We start from the raw sequence: 23,057 nt of genomic DNA, 5'->3' as shown, positions 1-23,057 counted from the left end.
GGAGTATTTTCGCCAACGGTCTTTTCCTTTCAGAGTTTCACAACAGATGAAGTTGTTTCTCAAGATGCTGTCCTAGGCAGGCCCAGCCCCAGGCTTTCCAGATGTGCAGGCTGAGTCAAGCTCTGCCACAGGCAGGAGGAGGGGTGTAGGGGACGCCGCTGAGCCCAAGTGCAGACACAAAGGGGCAGGTCTGCTGGTTCCTGGCCACAGGCTTCTGGATGCATCAGGGGCCTACTGCTCTGCCATATGCCTGTGGTGAGGCTTGGGGCCCTGTCTGGAGTCTCCAGTTTCTCTGGAAAGGAGCAAAGGTCCTGCTGATGCAAGCTCAGTGCAGGGAGTCAGAGGGGAGTAACTGTGGTCCCAAGGCACACGTGAAGAGACAGACACATGGACACCCCTGAGCACAGGGCCCGGTGATGGACAAGGGATCCAGCCTATGCCATTAGCTCCTTAGCATCCTAAGTGATTTGGTGGCAGGTTTTCCAAGTTCCAGAAATCCAGATACACACATACTTCACCCCCTTCATTTCCTGCCTTGCATCTGGTAAGAGCCAGGAGTTGCTGGGTCAGGGGCACACTGCCTTCTGAGAAGGGCATCCTCACAGACTAGTTTCCTGCTACCAATCCTGCAGGTAGGATTCCCCAGCTTCTGGCCCCTCCTCTGCTCTATGTTCCTCCCAAGAAAATTGTGAGGGTGGCCTCTGTTTATCCCCTTCCCTCAGCACAATGTGGCAATCCTCAGGCATTGGGCTGGCTTTGTTCTGAGCATCAGGCTTAGGCATCTCAAAGCTGAGGCCCATGGGGGATGCTGGCCATGTTCCAGAGAGGGCTAACATCAACCTTGGGTAGTAACAGGGTCCTGGAGCCTGAATTCAAATCCTGACTGGCTTGCTGTGTGACCTGGGGCAAAAATATTACCCTCTCTGTGGGGATAACAGGGTGAAGAAATACTCCAAGAAGGGGGAGGGGAAGGATAAAATTGGAGCTGAGACTGGAAATATGAGCAGGGCTTATCCAGGCAATGAACATGACAGATTCCAGGAATGGAATTCCTTAGACCAGGGTGGCTGGAGCTCAGAAGGTGACAGGTGAAGCCAGAAATGCCTACAGAGGGCAGTTCACAGTGGGTCTTGTAGGAATGTAGAGATGTTGACTTTTCCTGAGAATAGTAAGGGTTCTACACGAGGGGTAACACGTCCAGATTAGTGTTTTTAGAAAGAGCTCACTGTAGCTACTATGAAAAGCGAGAAGATTAGTGAGGAAGCCGTGGGAGTTGCCTGGGAAGAGACTGGTGGCCAGCCAGGAGCAGTGGCTGTGGAATTTACAGGACCTGTGCAAAGTGGGCTCAGCCTGGGGACAACCACAGCCTCCCACTGGCATTGGTGCCATGCCTCGCTTGGGCCCTGAGCTGGCCTTGCTTCTCTGGCTTTGATCCCTGAGGAGGGCCTCCTAGCACTTGCCCACCCCCTGCCCACAGCCTGGCCCAGGGCCACCTACGGCTGGGGGCCAGTTCATCCCACCTCAGTTTCTGGAAGTGTCGTCAGCGGCTAAGCTGGAGCTGGCCCCACTGGCCGCAGCCCTCCCTGACAGCTGTATCAGTCAGTCTCTTTGCCCTTCCTTGCTGGTTTTGTCCACCTCAGGTGTCAGGGGTAGGTAGCCACTGGTCCAAGTCCATAGCTGCCCTGTTGTGCCCTGCTGTGGGGATGTACTTCACCACACACACACACACACACACACACACACAGCAGGGTTTGATTTTTTCTCATGAGCCTTTCCCTTCCTTGCTTCCTTTTTGAGTGGTGGGAGCCAAATAAAAGGCAGGTGGTGTTTGGGAGCAAGATGGGAGAGGCCCCAGGGTGACTAGCGTGGGTGACTCCCCAGGGAGTTGGTGGCATAGGAGGAGCTGTGGAGCATCTGTTCTGACTCCGGCGCTAAGCACCTGGCGGACTTCAGGCTGCCACGACACTGCTCGAAGCCTCACTTTCCTCACCTGTACGAGCAGATGCAGGTGTGTGAAAAGGTGCTCAATGCCACTGTGTATTAGGGGAATACAAAGGCAAATCAAAACCACAACGAGATATCACCTCCCACCCATTAGGATGGCTAGGTGTTATTTTTAAAAACACAGAAAATAAGTGCCGGCAGAATGTGGAGCAACTGGAACCCTTCAGCACTGCTGGTGGAATGCAGACTGGTACAGGCACTGTGGAATGCAGATGGCAGTTCCTCAAAAATTAAAAATAGGGTTGCCATATGATCCAGCAATACCACTTCTTGGTATACATACAGAAAGAATTGACAGCAGGGACCTGAAGAGATATTTGTATACCCGTGGCCATTACAACATTATTCAAAATAGCCAATAAGTGGGTGTAACCCAAGTGCCCATCAGTGGACGAGTGGGTAGGTGAGAGGTGGCACACTGGCCCAGCGGATGCATCTGCCTCTGTGTGTCCAGGGTGGTTTCTTTCTGGGGGCTGGGGAAGTTTGATTCACTTGTCCTGTGCAGTAAGAATTACATTCTGTTAAACTTTATTTTGAAGTGATCTTTGGTTTAGTGGAAATAGCAGAGAATTCACATGAACCCTCCACGCAGGTTCCTGTAATGGTCACAATTGACATAACCATAATTCATTTATTCAAACCAGGAAATTAACATTGGTTACAATATCATTAACTAAATTTTGGATCTTGTTCAAATTTCAGCAGTTTTCCCACTAATGTCATTTTTCTGTATTAGGATCCAGTCCCGGGTTTTGTACCGTGTTGGGTTGTAATGGCTCTTTAGTCTCCAATCTGGGTTAGTTCCTCCGTTTTTTCTCATGTTTCATGGCCTTGACACTTTCTATGAACCTATCGGTTATTCTGAGGAGTGTCCCTCAGTTTGGATTTGTGTGGTTTGTCTCATGATAAGATTGAGTTTCTGAGTGTTTTGGTAAGAATACCGTAGAAGGGGTGTGTCCTGGTGATGCTAACTCTGGTTGTTGACGGGAGAGACCTGGTTCTTCTTGCTGACGCATGTAAAGAATTACAGATCAACAAAGCTATTAGCATGTAATCAGTTTAAGAGTGGCCCATTCCCATGGAAGAGAACAGGACTGGGTAGAGTAGGGGGTGAAAGGCAAAGTTTCAGGGCAAAGCAGGGCGACAAAAGAAGAGCAGCTGGAGACCAGGGTGGCAAGCCCCTGGGCAGCCTGAGGCCAGGTGGCCAGAGGCCCTGTGGCCCGAGAGCCAACAGCACCCAGAGCCCCTAAGAGAGAGCAAGTCCTTTGTTCTGAGGACTTATATAGTTGGTAGGATGGGAGGAAAAAAAGTTACATGTTGATTAACGGGTAAATGTGGTACCCACTCTCCTGGGGGGAATGTGACTACCCAAACTCAGGTATGTGTGGGGGTCTGTTACCCCAAATCCTTATCTTGCTCCAGAGTCCATTTGTTCATCCTGCTGTAAAACAAATATGTGACAGGAGGCAGTTAATTAAAATTGGGGCAGTTTCCAAAGTTATTTATGGACTCTTTCTGTATGCATCAGGGACTCCCTTGTAAAACAGATAGTGATCAGAGGTAGGCAATTCACCAAAGTTGTTTTATGGGCTCTTTCATTAGGCACCAACGTCTCCTGCATTCAGGCCTTGGGATGAAAGCACAGTTTCAAGGCTTTCTCTCCCAGACTGTGGAAACACTACATAGAATTTCAAGGACTTCCCTTCTTTCTTGCTAACATAGTGTTTCTTGTGATGTTGGAACACCTGGCAGTATTATCAGACCAGGCTCAGGACCTCTGAGTTAGCATGTGAGACATGTCTCCTTCCTCCTCCTTGCCTCAGTTTACTGTTTATTCTACCTAATTGGTAAAAAGCATTTCCTAGCAACCAGGGTGCTAAATGCTGGACAGTAACAGTATTGCGTCTCAGAATTCTTCCTATGCTGTCTCCTGCCTCATGGTCCCTTGGTTATGTCGGTGTCTGCTGGGTTTCTCCACTGTTCAGCTACTATTTTCCCCTTTATCATTAGTAAATATCTCAGGGAAGATACTCTGAGGCTGTACAAAGTATCTCTTGTTTCTCTGCATCTGTCACAGGACTTGAACTAAAACCGCTATTTCTGCGGCGCTTGCCTAGTGGTGATTTTTGCATCTTCCTCATCCCTTCCAATATATCAATCAGGACCTGCAAAGAAGAACTTCCCCTTCACTCCCATGTGATATTTATCTATATGGTTATTACTTTATATCAGTATAGATTCACGCATATTTATGTTGTTCTGTGAGTTATATAATACTCTCCTCATTCATTCTGTTGCCTCAGTGGTGCCTGCTTGACCCAAATTGTTCCTCACGTTCAAGATAAAGAGTGTAAAAGTCAGGCTAAGGTCCTTCACCCGTCTCTGGAGCCAGGGCTAGAGGAGGACTGTGTGTGGCCCCAGGGCGAGGCGTGCCAGTCACCGCACAAGCAGAAACAACAGGAGTGTGTGGAATCTGGCCCAGCAGACTGAGACTGAAGTTTCTTTTGGGGGAAGCAAGGGGCCCGAGTGTCTCAGATTGTCACACGTTGGAGTCCTTCTCACTGAGACCTACCGCAGCAGCGAGGGCCGTCTCCACGGGCAGCACCCTCTACAAAGCCCTTCAGTGTTATGCGCCCAGAGAGCCAAGCCCTATGTGTGAGGAAGCTCAGAGGTCTCTGGCCCGAGGCTGAAGGAGCAGGGAGGGCCCTGCTCTCCAGGACTAGATGCCTGAGAAGGGCCGCAGGCTGAGCAGTGGGGGTGAGCCTAGCTTCTGGCCAGGGTCTAATCGTGGGCCCGCCTCTGCCTCACACATACCCTCTTTTTCTGTGGATCCTCTTTAGTCCGTGGGCTGGGAAAATGAGGCAGTCACCTCTGAGCCAGGCCCCATGCCCTAGAGGCTTTGGCAGAGCCTGGTTTCAGTAAGAGCCACCCTTCTGTGGCAAGCCACCAGTGGCCTGAGGCAGGGCTATTTCCTCACCAGACAGACTTGTAACCTTTCCAGCAGCTGGGTGCTTCCTCTAGAAACCCGTGGGTGGAGCGGCTGGTGGTTGTACCTTCAAGGGTGATAGAATCTCCAGCAAAGGGCCTAGACCTTCAGAGGCACTAGCCTTGTATGTCTTTCCTGGGACCTGGGGTCAGGGCATCGACAGAGCAGGACACAGATTTCCACCTGCAGTCCAAAGTCAGGAGACGAGAATGTGGAGGCATCAGCTCTGCTGACAGGACGCTTACCAGAGTCATTGAGAGCAACAAAGGAGGGGAGGACGAGACAGACTGAGCCTGGCGTCTGGCACCGGAGTGCATTTGGCAGCACACAGAGACGTCCCTCCCCTGGGGCCTGGCTGGGCCTGGCTGGGCTCTGGCAAAGATGGAGACTTTGAGCGGTAAGCAGGTTTAGGAAGTTTTCTTTCCATCGTGCAGGCAGGCTGCCTTGAGATACCGCTAGCCGTTGTGGAGACCGACAGACAGCTTTACTATCAAGATAGCCTGTGAATTCACCAAGTTCTCACTCAGACCTGCCCTCTGGCAGATTCCAAAGGGGATGAGGTGTGGGGGCCTGTGCCTCCAGCCAGCACCAGCAAGACTTTTATTTCCAGCTGGTGCTTCAGAAAGAGCTTGCTGGAGAACAAATAAAGGAGACTCAGGGGCAGTCCCTAGCTCTGCCCTGAATGTGCTTCCCTATTTGTTTGACAGCTGTCACACCCCAAATAATCTGCTTGTGGCCTCTCAACTATGTTCCTCTGACAATGGCCACCACGATCTCCGAATGTGCTTTTGTCCAGAGACTGTTTCATCCACACCTCCTGCCAAGTTTCTGGATAAACAGACTTTGTCTGCCCCTCGTGGTGGGCAGCCAAAACCTCACACAATCTAGGAGGTGGGGCGGCGTGTTGTCAAAAACAAGGCTTTGGCAGAGCTGATCAGAGCAGCAACAAATGCTTCAAGCCCCTGAAAGGACTGAAGTCTCTCCCCTGGGATAGGCCAGACTGGATTTATATTCAGGGCTCAAGCAGGCCTGCCTTGTTGTCTGAAACCTTGGTGGGGTGGCAAGCATGTTTCTAGAGCCCCAGAGAAAGGGAAGGATCCCCGTGTGGAACAGAGATGGTGCACAGAGAAGGGAGGCTCTGGGGAGAGGCTGGGTTGACTCACACGCCCTAGCACTTGGCATGGACAGCCCAAGGCTAGTGGTTCCTGCTCTGTGTCTGCCGGACTATAGGGAAGGCTCACAGTGGCACAGGCCCCATTCCGTTTGCTCACATTCCCAGTGTGGAGCCTGGGAGAGCCATGATGTGTTCCACGTTGGGCTGGAAGTAGAGAGCCAGGTCCCTGAGTGCCCCTTCTCCCTCCCTCAGGCGCTCCACCCCCACCCCTGCCTTCCCACTCAAACTTCCTGGGTCTTTGCTTTGGGCAAGCCTCCCAATGACCACAGAACCCTTCTCTGAGGCCTCTCCACCTCTGGTTGCTTTTTATTTACCTCTAATATGAAGAAAGATACTGAGAACATTTTTAGGTTTAGCCCACCTCAATCTCCTGAGCGCCAAGGTGCAGAGGCTTAACTCTTGGTGAATGCAGCCAGGAGATTAGAGGATCAGGTTAGATAGGCTATCTCCATTTTGTTTAGATCTTTTTCTGGGGTTTTGGTCTGTTCTTTCATTTGGAGTGTGTGTGTGTGTGTGTGTGTGTGTGTGTGTGTTCTCAATTTGGCAGCCTCCCTGCATTTGTGTGGGGCAGAGACTTAGATAATTGCCAGGGCAGGGCAACCCACTTCATTGCTTTGTGGCTCTGTGTTGGGGGAGGGGGGGCGGGGCTGGGAGAGGGGACAGTGCTGCTGCCTGGCTTCTGGAGGTTTGCCCGGCACTCACCCCATTTCCAGTCACTTCACCTGCCTCCCGTAGTGATTGGCGCCCTTCCAGCTGCTACCCTGAGATTTGCATAGTTCTAAATCTGTGCGGGGGCCGTTTAAGCTTGAAAATCTGGCAGTTTCTTCTACCACTTCAACCCCTACTGGTTTTATAGCCAGAGGTAATGGGGATTTATTTTCCCAGCTCTGGAACCCTGGGCTGTGTGGTCTGGGTCGGGGCTGGGCTCCCTCGTTCCCAAGGTGTTCCTCCTGAGTTTTATCCATTACACGTGAATGTGGGACCCTCCCAATCCACAGCCATTGCCTCTGCCTCTCTGTCCCATCCCCACAGCCCCAACCTTCCTATCTAGATGGATGTGGCTTCTTTAAATCCTTAGTTGGATTTCCATATAGCTTGATTTTCTGACGGTTCTGTGTGTTTTTGAGATCTGGCTGTAATTCTTTCTCTGGTTGCGTGAGGAGGTGAAGCATGCCTACCTATGCCTCCATCTTGACTGGAAGTCTGGGAAACTTCTTTAAGCAGCAAGAAAAATATGATTTGTCATATCCAAGGGAACCCCAATCGTATTTACATTTGACTTCTCGTCAGAAACCATGGAGACCAGAAGGCAGTGGACTAGGATAACATATTCACAGTGCTGAAAGAACAATGATGTTAACCAAGAATCTCATCTCTAGCAACACAGTCTTTTGAAAATGAAATATATTCCCAGATAAACAAAAACAGAGAAATTTTTGCTTGCAGTATTTCCTTACAAAAAGTACTGAAGGAGGTTCTTCACAAATAAATAAAAAAAAAACATAAAATATGCTCTGAAAAAACAGCTTTGGAAGCATGTTTGAAAAAAATATTCAAGACCTGAATAAATGGAAAGAGATCGCATGTTTTGTTCAGGAAGCAGAAGATTTAATATTGTTAAGATGGCAACACTCTCCAAATTGATCTACTACAGAGTCAACACAAAAGATGCTCAATATTATTCATCATTAGGGAAATGCAAATCAAAACCACAGTGAGGTACTTCTCGATACCCACTGGGACAGTTAAAATTAAAGACATACAGGACAATAACAAACGTCGGTAGGAATGGGAGAAATTGAAACCCTTGACTTCTGGCCAAGATGGAGGCATAGGTAGACACACTGTGCCTCCTGGCACAACCAAAATAAGAACAACAACAATTTAAAAACAAAATAACAACCAGAACTGACAGAAAATTGAACTGTATAGAAGTCTGACAACCAAGGAGTTAAAATAGACACATTCATGCAGACTGGTAGGCAGAGTGGAGAGGGGTTGTGGCACAAAAAATGGTGGCACCGGGCTCGCAAGATGGAAACGGGCGGACCTTGGGCATGCAGGCGGTGGCTGGCAGACCCCAGGCGCAGGATGGCAACAGGCAGACCCAGCGAGGCAGCAACTGTGAAGCGAGGCACTGCACAAGGTGGCCGGCTTACCCAGGAGTCCCACATTCGTGCGCACATAAACTAGGCAAGGCTGGGAAGCAAAACAGACTGTGCAACCCAGGGTCCCAGCACAGGGAAATAAAGCCTCAACACATCAATTGGGGATACCTGTGGGGATTGAGGTGCACTGGAGAGTTTGTTAGAGACACCCACAGGGTCCTAGAACATACACAAGCCCACCCACATGGGAATCAGCACCAGAAAGGCCCAGTTTCCTTGGGGGAAGTGGCGGAAGGGACCAATATCTAACAGAGAGCAGAGCAGGCACCACTGTTCCCTCTCACAGCCTGCCCCCACATACAGCGTCACAACCCAGCAACTTGGGTGGCCCTGCCCTGGTGAACACCTAAGGCTACGCCCCTCATACATTACAAGTACGACAAGACAAAACAAAAATGATCAAACAGATCAAAGCTCCAGAGCAAATCCAACTGAGCGATGAAGAGATAGCCAACCTATCAAATGCATAGTTCAAAGCACTAGTGATCAGGATGCTCACAGAATTGGTTGAATTTGGTCACAAATTAGATGAAAAACTGAAAGCTACGCTAAGTGAAATGAAGGAAAATGCACAGGGAACCAATAGTGATGGGAAGAAAACTGGGACTCAAATCAATGGAGTGGACCAGAAGGAAGAAAGAAACAACCAAACAAAAGAATGAAGAAACAAGAATTCAAAAAAAATGAGGAGAGGCTTAAGAACCTCCAGGACATCTTTAAAGGTTCCAACATGTGAATTATAGGGGTACCAGAAGGGGAAGAGGAAGAGCAAGAAATCGAAAACTTGTTTGAAAAAAATAATCAAGGAAAACTCCCCCAATCTGACAAAGGAAGTAGACTTCCAGGAAGTCCAGGAAGCTCAGAGAGTCCCAAAGAAGTTGAACCCAAGGAGGAACACACCAAGGCACATCATAATTATATTACCCAAGATTAAAACGGAGAGAATCCTAGAAGCAGCAAGAGATAAGGAGACAGTAACCTACAAAGGAGTTCCCATCAGACTGTCAGCTGATTTCTCAAAAAAGACCTTGCAGGCAAGAAGAGGCTGGAAAGAACTATTCCAAGTCATGAAAGCCAAGGACCTACATCCAAGGTTGCTCTATCCAGCAAAGCTTTCATTTAGAAGGGAAGGGCAGATAAAGTGCTTCTCAGATAAGGTCAAGTTAAAGGAGTTCATCATCACCAAGTCCTTATTATATGAAATGTTAAAGGGACTTATCTAAGAAAAAGATAAAAAACATGTACAGTAAAATGACAGCAAACTCACAATTATTAACAACCACACCTAAAACAAAAACAAACTAAGCAAACAACTAGAACAGGAACAGAACCACAGAAATGGAGATCACATGGAGGGTTACCAACAGGGGAGTGGGAGGAGGAGAGAGGGGGAAATAAGTAGCACAGATGGTAGGTAGAAAATGGACAAGGGTAGGGTAAGAATAGTATGGGAAATGTAGAAGCTCAAGAACTTATGACACATGGACATGAACCGAAGGGGGGAATGTGGGTGGGAGAGGGTGTGCAGGGGGGAGGGGATTGAAGGGGGGAAATGGGACAACTGTAATAGCATAATCAATAAAATATATTTAAAAATTAAAAAAAAAGAAACCGTCCTTCATTGCTATTGGAATTGTAAAATGGTGCAGCCACTTTAGAAAAACATCTGGGAGTCTCTCAAAAGGTTAAATGTAGACTTATCACATGACTCGGCAATTCTACTACATATATTCTAAAAGCACAATAAAAATGAAAACATATGTCCATGCAAAATCTCATGCACAAAAGGTCATAACAGCATCATTCATACCAGCCCGAAAGTAGAAACGACCCAAACTCTCTCAGCCTATGAGGGGCAAAATGAAATGCATTTCCATGGATTGCTAGATTATTGCACCATAAAGAGGGGCAGAGCACTAGCACGTGCTACACAACATGGATGGACCTTGAAGACATTATACTCAGTGACAAAAGCCAGTCACAAAAGACCACGTATTGTATGACTCCATTTACAAGAAATGTCCAGAACAAGAAAATCCATGGAGATGGATAGTGTGTGAGCGGTTGCCAGGCGCTGGGTGGTGAAGCATTCTAAAATTAGTCAGTGCTGACGGTTGCACAACTCTGTGGCTGTGCTGAATGCCTCAGAAATGTGCACATTCAAAGAGTGAATTTTATGGCATGTGAATTAGGTCTTAATATAGCTGTTACAATAAAAAAGAATGAAATAGCCAGCTTCTTTTTCCCCAATGGTCAAGAAATTTCCAGCTTTCAATCACAACTAAGTCATAAAGAAGAAATTGGGGTGGCATATATTCTATTATTAACTAACTACTACTTCTTATTCCCTGCCCCCCGGAATGAAAAATAACTATAAGAGGATGCAATTGAAATCCATTTTTCATTCTTACATGGATTAATGTGAATTTCTCATCTCTGGGATTGCTGGCCACGGATAAAGGGATTTTGTACCTTATTGTAAAAGCTCTTTGGTCACAGAATACAAAGTTCTTACTTCTGGGAATCTCTTTTGCTCACTCAGGTTTAACTGTAACCTGCTCTGCTTATGCATTCATGCTGTTCATTCTAAGTCGTTGTTTTGCTTAGGACAAGGGTGTGAAGTCAGTGGAAAGGGGACTGCCATGTAATGAGACCTGTAATGTGCCAGGCACTGTGTCAGACACTCTCCTACGTTCTCTGTCCAGTGCCCACAGCCTCCCCACAAAGGAGTATTACTGTCTCCCTTTGAAGATGAAAAGCAGGCTGACAGGTGAGTGAGCAGTCCAAAGTCTCATGGTTGTTAGCAGGACCGAAGACAGCCTGTGCCCCTTGCTCAGCATCAAGCTGCCTTCCCAAGTTCTCAGTTCTGCACAGTTCTTTGTGGTCCTTTACAGCTGTGGTAAAGGCTAAAACTTGGGCTACCTGAAGAGTTCAAGATTGAGGGTGATTTTCAAAGGACACTATATGACACCACACATTTTCCACACTATATGACACCAAACTTATTTTCCATTACTCCTAATTGCTGAACATTTGTTTGTCAACAATGTGTTAAGCCCGTACCATGTGCAAGCTTTAGTTACCTCAAATAGTTACGTGAGTAGGTTCACGTTTTAGCAGTCCGTCCATCTGGAGGAGAATGAGGAAGGGGCACCTCTTCTCCACTCCAGACAGAGAGCATACAGAGCATGGGCACCAGGGCCCAGCACAGAGCCCGCCCCACCCCGGCCTGCTGGGCTCATGCATGCTCACGTGCATGCCTGTTCCGTCCTATAAAGTATGCTTGACCTTGAATTTTGTGGAGGCTGCGACCATGTCTGTTCTGTGCCCCACACAGAGTCAGGCCCAGAGCAGGTGTTCAATGACGGCTGGATAAATGATTAAGCAAGTCCCTTTACCGATCCACAAGAACATGGGCTGGTTATTCCATGTTCTGCACCTTCATTTCCTCAGTTGTACATGGGAATAAAGAGAGTGCCCATTTCATGTGGCAACTCTGAGGTCCCATGAGACCACACCAGGCACACAGTGAGTACTCAGCCCGCCCTAGTTGTCATTCCCATTGTTACTGTCGGGAGGGATGAGAGGCACACCCTTCTCTGGCAAGAGTGACCTCCTGTCCCCTTTTACCTGGTGACTTGGGTTTTTATTTCTTAAAGCAGAGCTAAAGGCCAGATGGTCCAGCCACACAGAGCTCACTCTGCTCTGTTGGGAAATCTTGGTCGGAGCCCCTGAGGATGAGAAGGACACAGTCACCCAGGGAAGACACACTGGGCACCCCCACCCTGCTCAGCGTGGGCCAGTCGGTTCCCACAATCCACTCCATCCAGGGTATGTGGGGCGGTTATATTTCAGAAATGTTAGGGTGTGACCTGAAATCACAGGTCCAGAGGAATGCCAGCCAGCTACTCACCGGGCCACCCATCAGCCTCTGAGCTGGCCGTGTAGATGTGTGCCTGCGTGTATAGCGCACATGTGCACAGAGACCCCGGGCTCAGAGCTGTTCCATCAAGGGGAAGACTGTCTCCCACTGAGCCTGTCAGGTCACTCTTAAACACAGAGACTTCCTTGAGGCCCTGTCCTTGGGCCCCCAAGACACACCCCTCAGATCCCAAGGGGCTGTGGACAGGCAGGACCTGGACTCCCCAAGGATAGCCCCATGGAGAAGGAGGCCCCTCTTCAGACTGACAGCTGATTTACTAGACTGTGGCTCTGCCGGCCCCAGCTGGAACTTTGTTTGCCAATCCTGTGTCCTATTACCAGGCCCTTCACAGCTTTCTAAAAAGACTCCTTGGGCACAGCAACTCCCCAGGAGAGGACCTGGCCCTGGAGCAAACCACGGGGAGCCATGAGGTCCAGCTGGCTTCCCCTGCAGGCAGGCAGGAATGGGACCTCTGAAGGGCGAGGGCAGCCTGCAGGGGTCTGGGCAGGTGGCTGCCATGCACACACTACATACGGTCGCCTCCTGTGAAACGTGCCGTTGACAAGGCTTCTTGAGCTGTTCTTCCCAGAGGGAGGAGGACCTCGAGCCAGGGCTACACGGCCTCCAGAGAGAGAACGATGGTGAGCTGGCCCACACCTCACCCTTCCCAGCACCCCAGCTCAGGACGCTGTCCCCACTCCAGTCCCCAAAGGGATCAAGCCCGAGCCACTGCTTGAGCAGACTTCACGGGCAAGCAACCTGTGCAGTCACACAGGGCCCATGCCTGCTTTTAATGTCCTGATAGCGATGTCTTGAAATTCTTAATTTTTGAACAAGAGGGTTGCTGACTTTTCACTTTTGCATGCCACCTACAAATTACATGGCCAGTCCTGCAGGTGACCTTTGTTCATGCAATGCCCAGCACCACACTTGACGGCCTTCCTCTTTTCTTTCTGTCTTTACCTCTTATCTGTTCTCCTCTAAGGCAGGGTTCTGACAGAAAAAGTTCAAAAAACCATGAAGGAGAGAGACCACATTATCTTTGGAGGAGCTTTTCTGCTTTACAGCAGACGGAATGGTGAAGATCGATAATGGACCCTCGGATACTTCTGCCGAGCTTGAGATCTGGGCTCCGTTGGAGCTGGAGGCTCTGGTGGAGGCCTCCTACCCCTCGTCTTGCAGTCACACACCTTGACAAAGTGTAGGGAAAGGAATTTAGTAAGTTCATTTTGTCTGGCCTTTGGAGTTCATGTCCGAAGCTGGAGACGTCTACAAGTTTGAGTTCAGAGACCTGAGCTGGTAACTTGCATGCCCTTTTACTTGCTATGGCTCCCAACAAGCCCCAGTCTCAGAACTTCAGTTTACTCCTCTGCAAAATGGGTCACAGTCCACATCAGGAGGCTCTGGAGTCTCCATTGCTCATCTCGCTGTGTTGGAACAAATCCCAAGCCTTTTCTGACACTGGCCAGTGAGTTTGGGAAGTGGGTGGCCATTTATTCAGGCGCACGTCCTATTTACCTTTCCCAATCCCTAGGCTGGCCAGGCCCATGAATCTTGCCACACAGTTCTGGAGGGTTTGTGACCTTTCCCTGAGCCCCATTCAGGGGTCCCTGGGTGACGCAACTCTACTCCGAGCAGGGTCTCCGAGTTCTCCTCGGGTTGTGCCTGAAGGGTGGAGAGCCCAGTTCCTGGGCCACATTGGTTTTCTTCTGCACAGCTGTGCCTGGACATCCCGCCTGTGGCCAGCACCAGCGGCACCAGGAGAGGCCGCCTCAGGAATCTGGCTGCTGTCTTTATTTAGGACAGGGGTGTCCTCAAGGACTTTGGCTTCAACATCACAGCAACCCCTCCGTGGAAGAAAGTGTCTAGGAGGGGCTTCTCCAGGTCTCGGTTCTGAGGAACACTGAGCTTCTGCAGAATGAGTTCACTGTACACTGCGGTCCAGGGCAGGACAGCTGGTGGCCAGCTGCCCCTCCGCCTGGTTGTTGTGTGGGCCCTCCTCCCCTGTGCTTTCCGTCTGCCCCAGTTCCCTTGGCTTTTCGTTTCACACCTTCCTCTTCCACGCATCCTCACACATACCTCTCTCTGCTGCAGAACGAGGTATGATGGAAATATGTGAATTCATGTTTAAGTCTGTTTCAGCCCTGACTGGGCAGCTCAGCTGGTTACAGCATCATCCCATGTACCACAAGGTTGAGGGTTTGATCCCCAGTCAGGGCATGTATAGGAGGCAACCAATCAATGTTTTCTCTGTTATATTGATGTCTCTCTCTCTCTCTCTTGTCCATAAAGATATCCTCAGGATTTAAAAAAAAATCTGTTTCAGGGAAGTTGTGAGGATTAAGAACTGAATTGCCTTGCAAACACCCTGGAAGTAGCACCATCACTGAGTGGAGCTGGGATGGGACGTGGGGGTGGGTGGCAGGGAGTCTTTTCCTCTGAACCAGTTATCTGGCCACACTCAACAACCTCCTGACCCATACTCATTGGCATTTGTTTATTTTTTTAAAAAATAGCCTTGGCCTGGCTGGCGTAGCTCAGTGGATTGAGCGCGGGCTGCGAACCAAAGTGTTGCAGGTTCGATTCCCAGTCAGGGTACATGCCTGGGTTGCAGGCCATGACCCCCAGCAACCGCACATTGATGTTTCCTTCTCTCTCTCTATCTCCCTCCCTTCCCTCTCTAAAAATAAATAAATAAAATCTTTAAAAAAATAGCCTTGGCTAGTGTGGCTCAGTGGATTGAGTGCAGGCCTGTGAACCAAAGGGTCACCAGTTCGATTCCCTGTCAGGGCACATGCCTGAGTTGTAGGCCAGGTCTCCAGTAGGGGGCGCATAAGAGGCAACCACACATTGATGTTTCTCTGCCTCTCTTACTCTTTCCCTTCCCCTCTTTCTAAAAATAAATAAATAAAATCTTTTTAAAAATAAATAGAAGTTCATTGAATATGTTGAAATTTTTGCAACCTCCTTTGAGATTTTGCTAAATTGATTTAAGAACTGGGGGGAAATGGAAGCCTGGTAGAAAGCCTCATTTTATGGAGCAACCAGTAGGTTCTTATTAGGACTACAGCAGCCTGTGTGCCTTGGGCAATGGGAGGGCCTACCCTTCTGGGAAGGAGGGTGGAGGAGTGTAGATGGGAGATAAGTTACCGCAGCTCAGTGGCGTCCTGGATGGTGCCCTGGATGGGGCCCCAAGCTTGGATTCTGGTGTGAATGGACCAGGGAGCAGCAGGTTCTCCAGTGGAGTCTACTTAGAGCACAAAACCACAGACCCCACTGAGATCACGTGCCCTTTTCAACAAAGCAGAGGAAACTTTTATACCTGGACCAAGTGACCTTGCCCCCGCCTGGCCCCTCAGGAGTTTGTGACACCTCTGACGCCTTCTGAAGCAGACATGCCACCTCTGCTTCATGCTGCTTTGCAGCCGAGGGCCACCCATCCCATCGCAGCCTGGGCCTCAGCTCACTTCTCGCTGTTCGAAGTGAGCGGAGCCACAGGCGTCACCCTCCCTCTCAGAAGGGGAAGGGGTGTTTCAGGGAGGAGAGTGGCTGCCCCAGGAAGAGGCAGTCAGCAGTCCACCCCCGGGGCTGTGAGGTGTGTGCCCTTTGAGCAAAGGTGAGCCTGCCCTGGCCACTCCTCACACTCCCTGGGGCTGGGGCTGGGCCTGTCGGGGAGCTGGGCTCACGTGTCATGCTGTGTTCCCTGACAGTGGAACCTGGTGTGTGAAGAAGACTGGAAGACGCCCCTCACCTCCTCCCTGTTCTTCGTGGGCGTGCTCCTGGGCTCCTTCGTGTCTGGGCAGCTATCAGACAGGTAAGGAGGCTGGGAGGGAGGAAAGGTGCAAGAGGGCTCCTTCTCCCTTTCTTCTCCAGAGAAAGGGAGGCCCCTCGGGCCACGAGTCAGTGACAGGAGGAACCATGATGTGTCCTTTCTTCCTGCCCTCAGCCCCTTTCCGGAACCCACCGGAAAATGGAGTCGTCCTATCACCAAACCCCTCAGAAAAGGCATGCTGCTGTCACCACTGCCTCCACCCCACCCCATCTTGGGTGACGTGATCCGTCCACAAGCAGCCATCAGCCAACTGGGGCCAGACAGCAAGCACCACTTGCTAACTGTGCACCCACCTCAGCTGTGGGTCAGGCCCCTGACCGGTACGGAGGGGCCACAGAGCAGGGTCCGGGGGACCCAGAGCCCACAGTCTGGAGGAGGCGGCAGCAGGGCTCTGGGAGAAGTGCCCCACTGGCCCCTGGGTGTTTTGTGGGGACCAGAATGAGAAGGTGGGAGTGCTAAATGCCAGGGCTGGAGGAGACTTCCCAGAGGAGTGGAGTTCCCTCCCCCAGTTACCAAGCCCAGTGGGACCCCAAGCTCAACAACCTGAGACCTGAGTTTGGAAAATGGGGCGGGAGACTGCTCACACCTGTGCTCCCTTCCGCCCATCGGTCACTATCAGAAGGTGAAATTGCGACTTAAGCCAACTACAGGGTCACTGATGGATATTGCTGGAAGATACACATTCCATAGGGCAGTGGTTTGCGATATTGGTTGCACATTAGACTCACCTGGAAAAACTGTTTAAATCCCAATGTCCAAACTGCATCCCAGACAATTGGGATCTCGGGAGGCGGGTGCGAGCAGCAGTGATTTTGAAGGTGAGTCCAAGTCAGCCAGGGTTGAAGACCATGGCCACGGAGGGAGTCTTGTGCTGGACTGGCAGAATTCCCACACTGCTGCTATCAAATGGGCCTGCCCTTTGCATTGCATTTGCCTTCCAGAAATGTGGCGACAGCTTCTGCCTGTGGCCCGTTCTAAAGAGATTTCCACGTGCCCCCTGCTCTGTGCTTTTGAGATATGGTGCTCCCACGGGAGGCTTAGAATCTCGGGGTAACTCCAGGGCACATGGATGCCTGAGGCCTCACCAAGGAAGAACCTGGGCAGATGAGAATGGCAGGGAGAAAAGTCTGTCTTAGCCCTGAAAATAAAGTCTGAGGCGATGCTTGACTCTGCACCGCGGCCATGTCCACAGTGCCGCTGTGGCCGGCTCATGCCACACACTGTACTGTGACTGCTGCGTGCCATGCTCTGTGCTGTGTGTGCTCTGCAGGTTTGGCAGGAAGAATGTCCTCTTCGCCACCATGGCCGTGCAGACTGGCTTCAGCTTCCTGCAGATTTTCTCCGTCAACTGGGAGATGTTCACTGTATTATTTGTCATCGTCGGCATGGGCCAGATCTCCAATTACGTGGTGGCCTTCATACTAGGTAGGAATGCCTTTTGATCCTTGGGACTTCTCCTTCCAACCCTCTGAGAGGCCCAGGAAGAACGGGGGGCACTGAAGGGGGCACAGGGAGTGCTTTTACTCAGCACAGAAGGAAGCACCTCAACCTGTGAACTGTGCTTCCAACATTTGACCAGCCTTGGGCACGTGGGGGGTGAGGGGAACTGTAGCCACAGGTTCACTGATCCTGCCACAGGCAAGGCACATGCTCACGGGGCACTGGCTCTGCACCGGGTCCTGAAGTGTGGTGGTGGGAACCAGCCACGTTACAACTGAGACACATTTCAGGAGCACAGGGCTTGACAGAGGCAGTGAGTGGGGGTCTTCGGGGAGGGATGGTCCAAGGATGTGTGTGAGCTGAGCTGTGAAAGCTCGAGATTATCTGCCTCAGACAGGGCCGGAGAGTGTTCCCGCCAGCTGTGCAGGGCCCAGGGAGGGGCTTCAGAGAGCTGGTGTGGCCGGTACGCAGGTGTCAGGCAGGAGTTCAGTGCCAGCCCGCCATCGCTGCGCAGATCTGCTCTCACCCCGAGTCAGAGCCCACCCTGAGGGCCTATCAGTCATGTGCAGGACCAGCCGAGTTGCTGATAGGAGTCCTGTCTCCCGGCAGCAGCCTTGCTTTGGAAACAGCAGGCTGCATGAGGGGGACCCACCAGCTTTTCCGTGGGGGAAGGGAGGTGAACTCCAGGAAAGTGGATCAGGGAGTCCCCAGAAGTAAGAGTCCCCAGCGTGCTCCCTGAGCCCGCCTGCTCTCTCTGAACAGGTGAGAGGAGGGGAATTGAAGGGCACCTCTGGGACAATAGACCCCAAATCCCATAATGTCTGTGTGATAATATATCCCCGTGGGCTCAGTGCTGTCCCAGTTTGTCCACATGGTCACAGCGTCATTGTTAGCAGTGCTCCCTTAATGAAAGGCTAATGAGGCTTCTCACCTCAAGTCTGGATCTGGTAAGATGACTCTGATCACCTCTAGAAGTCTGGATGACTCACTGGCTCTGGAAATACGGTGTTTTCTTAGTTGAGGATGTGTACACCCTTTGTCAGGTTGCCAAGAGGGAATTATTCAAATTCCACCCCTTTAATCATTTGTGAAGAACCCCTTGCCACGGGCCCAGCCTCAGCGCCTGAAGAGAGGAGTGGGAGAGCGAGCTGAAGCCACGTGGACCTGGCAGATAGCGCTGCTCTCCACAGGCTGCAGTGGGAGGGGCCTCTGTAGGGGAAGGAGGGGCAAGTTCTCTGTGAAGAAGGTCATTTGTGTAGAGGACCCAGAGAGCTTCAGGGCAGTGGTGCAGGAACCTGGAGAGGCTGAAGGGATTTGGGGCAGAAGCTGCAACCTCCTGATGCCTGTTGGCCCCCAGGACACAGGATTTGGGGGCACAGCAAAGCCTATCGTTCCCATGGTCTATATCCCCCAGAATCTGTCTTCCTTTTGGTGCCTGAAACTCAGTACCTGAAACTCAGTGCATGGCTCTGCTTGGGCCAGAGACTCACCAGAGACTAAACAGGCCCCTCAAAACAGAGGGCTCTGCCAGAGGCCAGCACACCCCTTTAAGGGGATGGAAAGGACCGTCCGAGGTAGAAGGCAGAGAACTGTGTTGAAGCCGGGAAGCCCAGTTGGTGGATTGGCAGCCAGGTGGGGCAGGTGCTGGGTCCCTCAGGTTCTGCTGGGCGGTGGTGTTGAGACCGGCCTTTCCAGTGGCACAGGGTGCCTCCGGGGCCATGGAGCCTCCCCAGTAAGAGTGGATGAGGACAGCCCACCCTAAGCCCCCTGCAGGCAAGTCCTGCCCAGCTGTCCCTGACACTGCAACCTAGTCCCCACCCTGCTGCCCGTGCTGAGCAGCGGGAGGGTGGGGAGTAAGATCATAGATCAGTCAGAGCCCAGATGTTTAAGCTAAGCAGGGCGCTGGGCGCAGCAGGCACCCCATCAGCTTGGGGCAGAGCTGCTGTAGGGTACTCTGGAAGCCTCCTTGGCTGTAGTTTTACTCCATTGTGCTCTGAGGGAAGCTGCTGACCCAGTGTCCTGGTAGGGGACCCTTTCTTTTGGAGTCTGAGGTCTAAACCTTCTTAAGAGAGTCACTAAAACCACCCTCCCGCTGGACCAGCTGGGCTCCTGCATCAGCACTGGGGCAGCGGAGGGGCAATGGGCCAGCGGCACGGAAGGCTGAGGCTGGATGATTCCCTGTAGCAGCACAGCAGCTCCCCCTGGCGTTTGGGGGCCGATGCAGTGAGTTCCTGGTTCTGACTAAAGGATCCCACGCCCGGGGTCTGGGCCACCAGGTTCTGTCCAGGCCTTCACTTTGCCCTCTGGCTCTCGGGGTGAGCTGGCAAGACTGTATAGTGATGACCCCCAGGTTTAAGGGTCTCCACAGTCATTCAGGAAACTGGCTTACCCCTTCCACTAAGTGGTGCCAAAGTGGGTCCCCTCCTTGCTCTGCTTTTCAACAAAACTGCCAGAGTCCTGGAAGACCGGGAGAGGGATGGAGGGAGCAGTGCTGCCCGCGGGGACAGAGAGTGGCCACACCTGGAAGTGGGGGCACTGCCTGAGGGCCTCTGGGTTAGGAGGGCATGACACTCAGGACCAAGGACACGGACCCTCCCCGCACTCCAGCAGGCAGCACAATCTTCTGCTGTTTCCCAGAAATAAGGCCTTCAGCCTGTCCACAGGCTTTTGGGTAAAATGCCAGCAGCATCCCTCATAACTAGCTGTTTGCATTTACTTCACACACAACTCCCTGCGGTGTTGACTGACTCATTGACTTGGTCACCCCCCGGGGCTCCTGACATCAGCCTCCTATGCAGCGCGGGCACCAGTGTGCTGGACTGTTTAAAGCTCTGCTTCCCCTGCTGTCCGGGTGTGTCCTCCCTTCTGATAAGTATGCGGGGATTGCATCCTCCTTGATGACTCTGGCGACCCAGACACTCAGGCAAAATTAAAATTGAACTATCTTCATTATGTAGCCTTTATCAGTCACATATTTTTTAAATGTTTTCAAATTGAGATATAATTTCCACATCATAATACTCACTCTTTTGAAGGTTAAAATTCAATGGTTATTGGCACACTCACAAAGTTGCACAGCTATCCACTCTTGTTTAACTCCAGAATGTTTTCCTCGCTCCCAAAAGATGCCCCGGGCCTGTCAGCAGACACTCCCTGATCCCCTCTTTCCCGGCCCTGGCAACCACTAACGTACCTTCTGTCTCTATGGGTTTGTCTGTCCTGGACATTCCTGATCAATGGAATCACACAACATGAGGCCTTTGTGACTGACTTCCTCCACTGAATATTTTCAAGGTCTGTCTGTGATGTAGCTCGAATCAACCTCCCAGTGTATGGACATACCACAGCCTGTCCATCCACGCAGCAGCGGGTGGACACCTGGGTTGTTTCCTCGCCCTGTGGAATGGGTTCGGTGGCCCCTGACCGCACCCGTGACTGACCACCACAGAGGGGCCTGCTCGGTGTGGGAGTGAGCCTGGCCCTCTCTGAGTCACTCCCTCATGGGGGGAGCGCTCAGATTCAGTTGGTGGTGACAGGCAGTGGGCAAACACTCTGGCCAGAACTTGCTCCTTTGGCTTAGATGTCAGAGTTTTACTCCCCAGGGACTCTCAGAGGCCCAACCAGACTAAGGCCAACTGGGCTTTGCCCTGGGAGCAAAAGCCTTGGGTGTAGAAGAGGCCAGGACAGGAGCCCCAGCCAGCACAGCCTGAGCCCCACCCCCTGCACCCGTCGCCTGGCCAGCCAGCCACTCGGGAAGCTTGCAGCAGCTTTGGGCCAGCGAAGGTCCACAGGAATCGGGCTCCTCTCTCAGCGTTCCTCAGGCTGGTGGGTCTCCAGCTGGTTCAACGAGCAGCCCGGGCAAAGAAAATGCAAATCCTCATGCCTGGAAAAGGGATAATACATACAGCCTCACCGATCTCCCACACGTGTCTCCACTGGAACCTCAGTTGAAAGACTGCATGACGGGGCCAAGGCTTTGCCTCCAGGTGACTTTTTCTAGACGTTACCCACAGGTCAAATGTACACTCCTGGCCGCCCCATTTATTAAGTATGAATTTAGGCAATTTGTTCCATCTCTTTAAATATCAACTGATTACATATAAAATAGAAGCAATATTCTTCTATAACTGTTACGCAGTTTTAAACACACAATATAGGTAAACCCTTAGTCTTGGACCTGGCACAAAGGACCTACTCAAAAAAAATATGCTAGCTATGAAGATGATGGTGATGATGACGATGATGATGATGGTTGAGGAACGTGATTATCCAAAGTCAGAGAGCAGGAAGGCATGCTAACAAGAACTATTCAGGTTCGTGCCATCCATGCTGCTCCACACACAGAGAGGCAGAGAGCTAGATTTACGAAGCTCCTGTCCCCAGTGATTACTCAGCCAAATGAGAACAACTCTGTTCCGGCCCGGGGCCTGCCCCTAGAGAGGGAGCTTATCCAGGAACCCAGCGGCATAACTGTTCTCTCTCATCAGGGTCATGGGGCCAGGAGGGAGCTCCCTCGGCCTCACAATTCTACGAGGTTCTCACATGGTCCTGTGCGCTTTCTGTTTTCTACAACCCAGCCCTCTGCCGCTTCATTCTGAGTCTCTCTTTAGGAATACAGCACCCCCATCCAACCCCAAATCGCAGCCGCTACAGGCAAAGTGTCTAGAAACCGTGGCAGGGGCAGTCTTCCTATGGAGAGGTAGGAAGGTCATTAACCGGGTAAGAAAAACCTGGAAATAACATTCACGGTCCTCAAAGAGGCCAGGCCTGATCCTTGGAAATGAACTTAGAGGCTGAGAGATGCCCTGGGGAGTGGGGTCTCGTGTCCGCAGTCTAGGATGGGAGAGGCACTCAGTACTGGCAGCTTCAATCAGTCTGGTTTCAGAAATGGCTGTTGCAGAGGGAGCCACGTGGCTCAGTCTCACTGAGTGACAAAGAGGCGGGTGGGGATGGGAACAGGTAGGCGGTGAGCATGGGAGACCAGCCGAAGTGGTCATTTTACTGCTTCTCTGGAATTAGCCCTATTCCTTAGCCTGTGCCCAGGGCATATAAACATGATTGAGAAAATCTCTCTTGAAAGCCAATCTGAATAGCGTTTGAATGGTCTGCTTTGTATGCCCTGGGCTCCTTCTCTGTCGTGGTGGCAAGACCTCAAACAAAAGGCGGAGTGGTTGCCATAGCCCAGGTCTCCACCTCCAGGGACCACCAATGGACTCTGTGGAAAGGGCCTGGAGCTCTGTGACAACAGAAGGAGCTTGTTCTTGGATTCTCTGGAAGAACAGTGCCGAGCCCCAACCGTCATGGCGCTGAGCAATGCAGGACGCACAACCCCCTGAGTGTCCTTTCCCAAAACAGGGCCCCGCACCCCAAGCAGTCTTGGGCCTTTGTGGTCTCTGGGAAAGCTCTGTGGAGTTCCCTGGGTGTGTGGCCAGCTCCAGGGCTGTCACCAGCAGGCCAGCAGAACACTGCTTTCTTTTCTTGGTCTGAATGGCTGAGGTCTGCCTGGGGCGGATCCCTGGGCACGATGTGGC

At 51.3% G+C, this 23,057-nt stretch overlaps 1 protein-coding gene across 2 annotated transcripts in view; it reads left to right on the top strand.

The window, feature by feature from the left end:
* The window catches only part of SLC22A4 (solute carrier family 22 member 4), a 43,105-nt gene that overhangs the window by 1,394 nt on the left and 18,654 nt on the right, over nucleotides 1–23,057 (top strand). For both annotated transcript variants that reach the window (XM_045828989.1, XM_045828982.1), the window contains exons 2-3: nucleotides 15,965–16,068; nucleotides 17,357–17,511. In XM_045828989.1, coding sequence (XP_045684945.1) covers nucleotides 15,965–16,068; nucleotides 17,357–17,511 — 259 coding nt within the window. The remainder of the gene's footprint in view (nucleotides 1–15,964; nucleotides 16,069–17,356; nucleotides 17,512–23,057) is intronic.

The sequence above is a fragment of the Phyllostomus hastatus genome, unplaced genomic scaffold, assembly GCF_019186645.2.
Source record: "Phyllostomus hastatus isolate PE091 unplaced genomic scaffold, TTU_PhHast_1.1 phas_contig_150, whole genome shotgun sequence".
Lineage (NCBI taxonomy): Eukaryota > Metazoa > Chordata > Mammalia > Chiroptera > Phyllostomidae > Phyllostomus > Phyllostomus hastatus.
The sequence above is the reverse complement of the archived record's forward strand: the minus strand, read 5'-3'. Positions and strand labels throughout refer to the sequence as shown.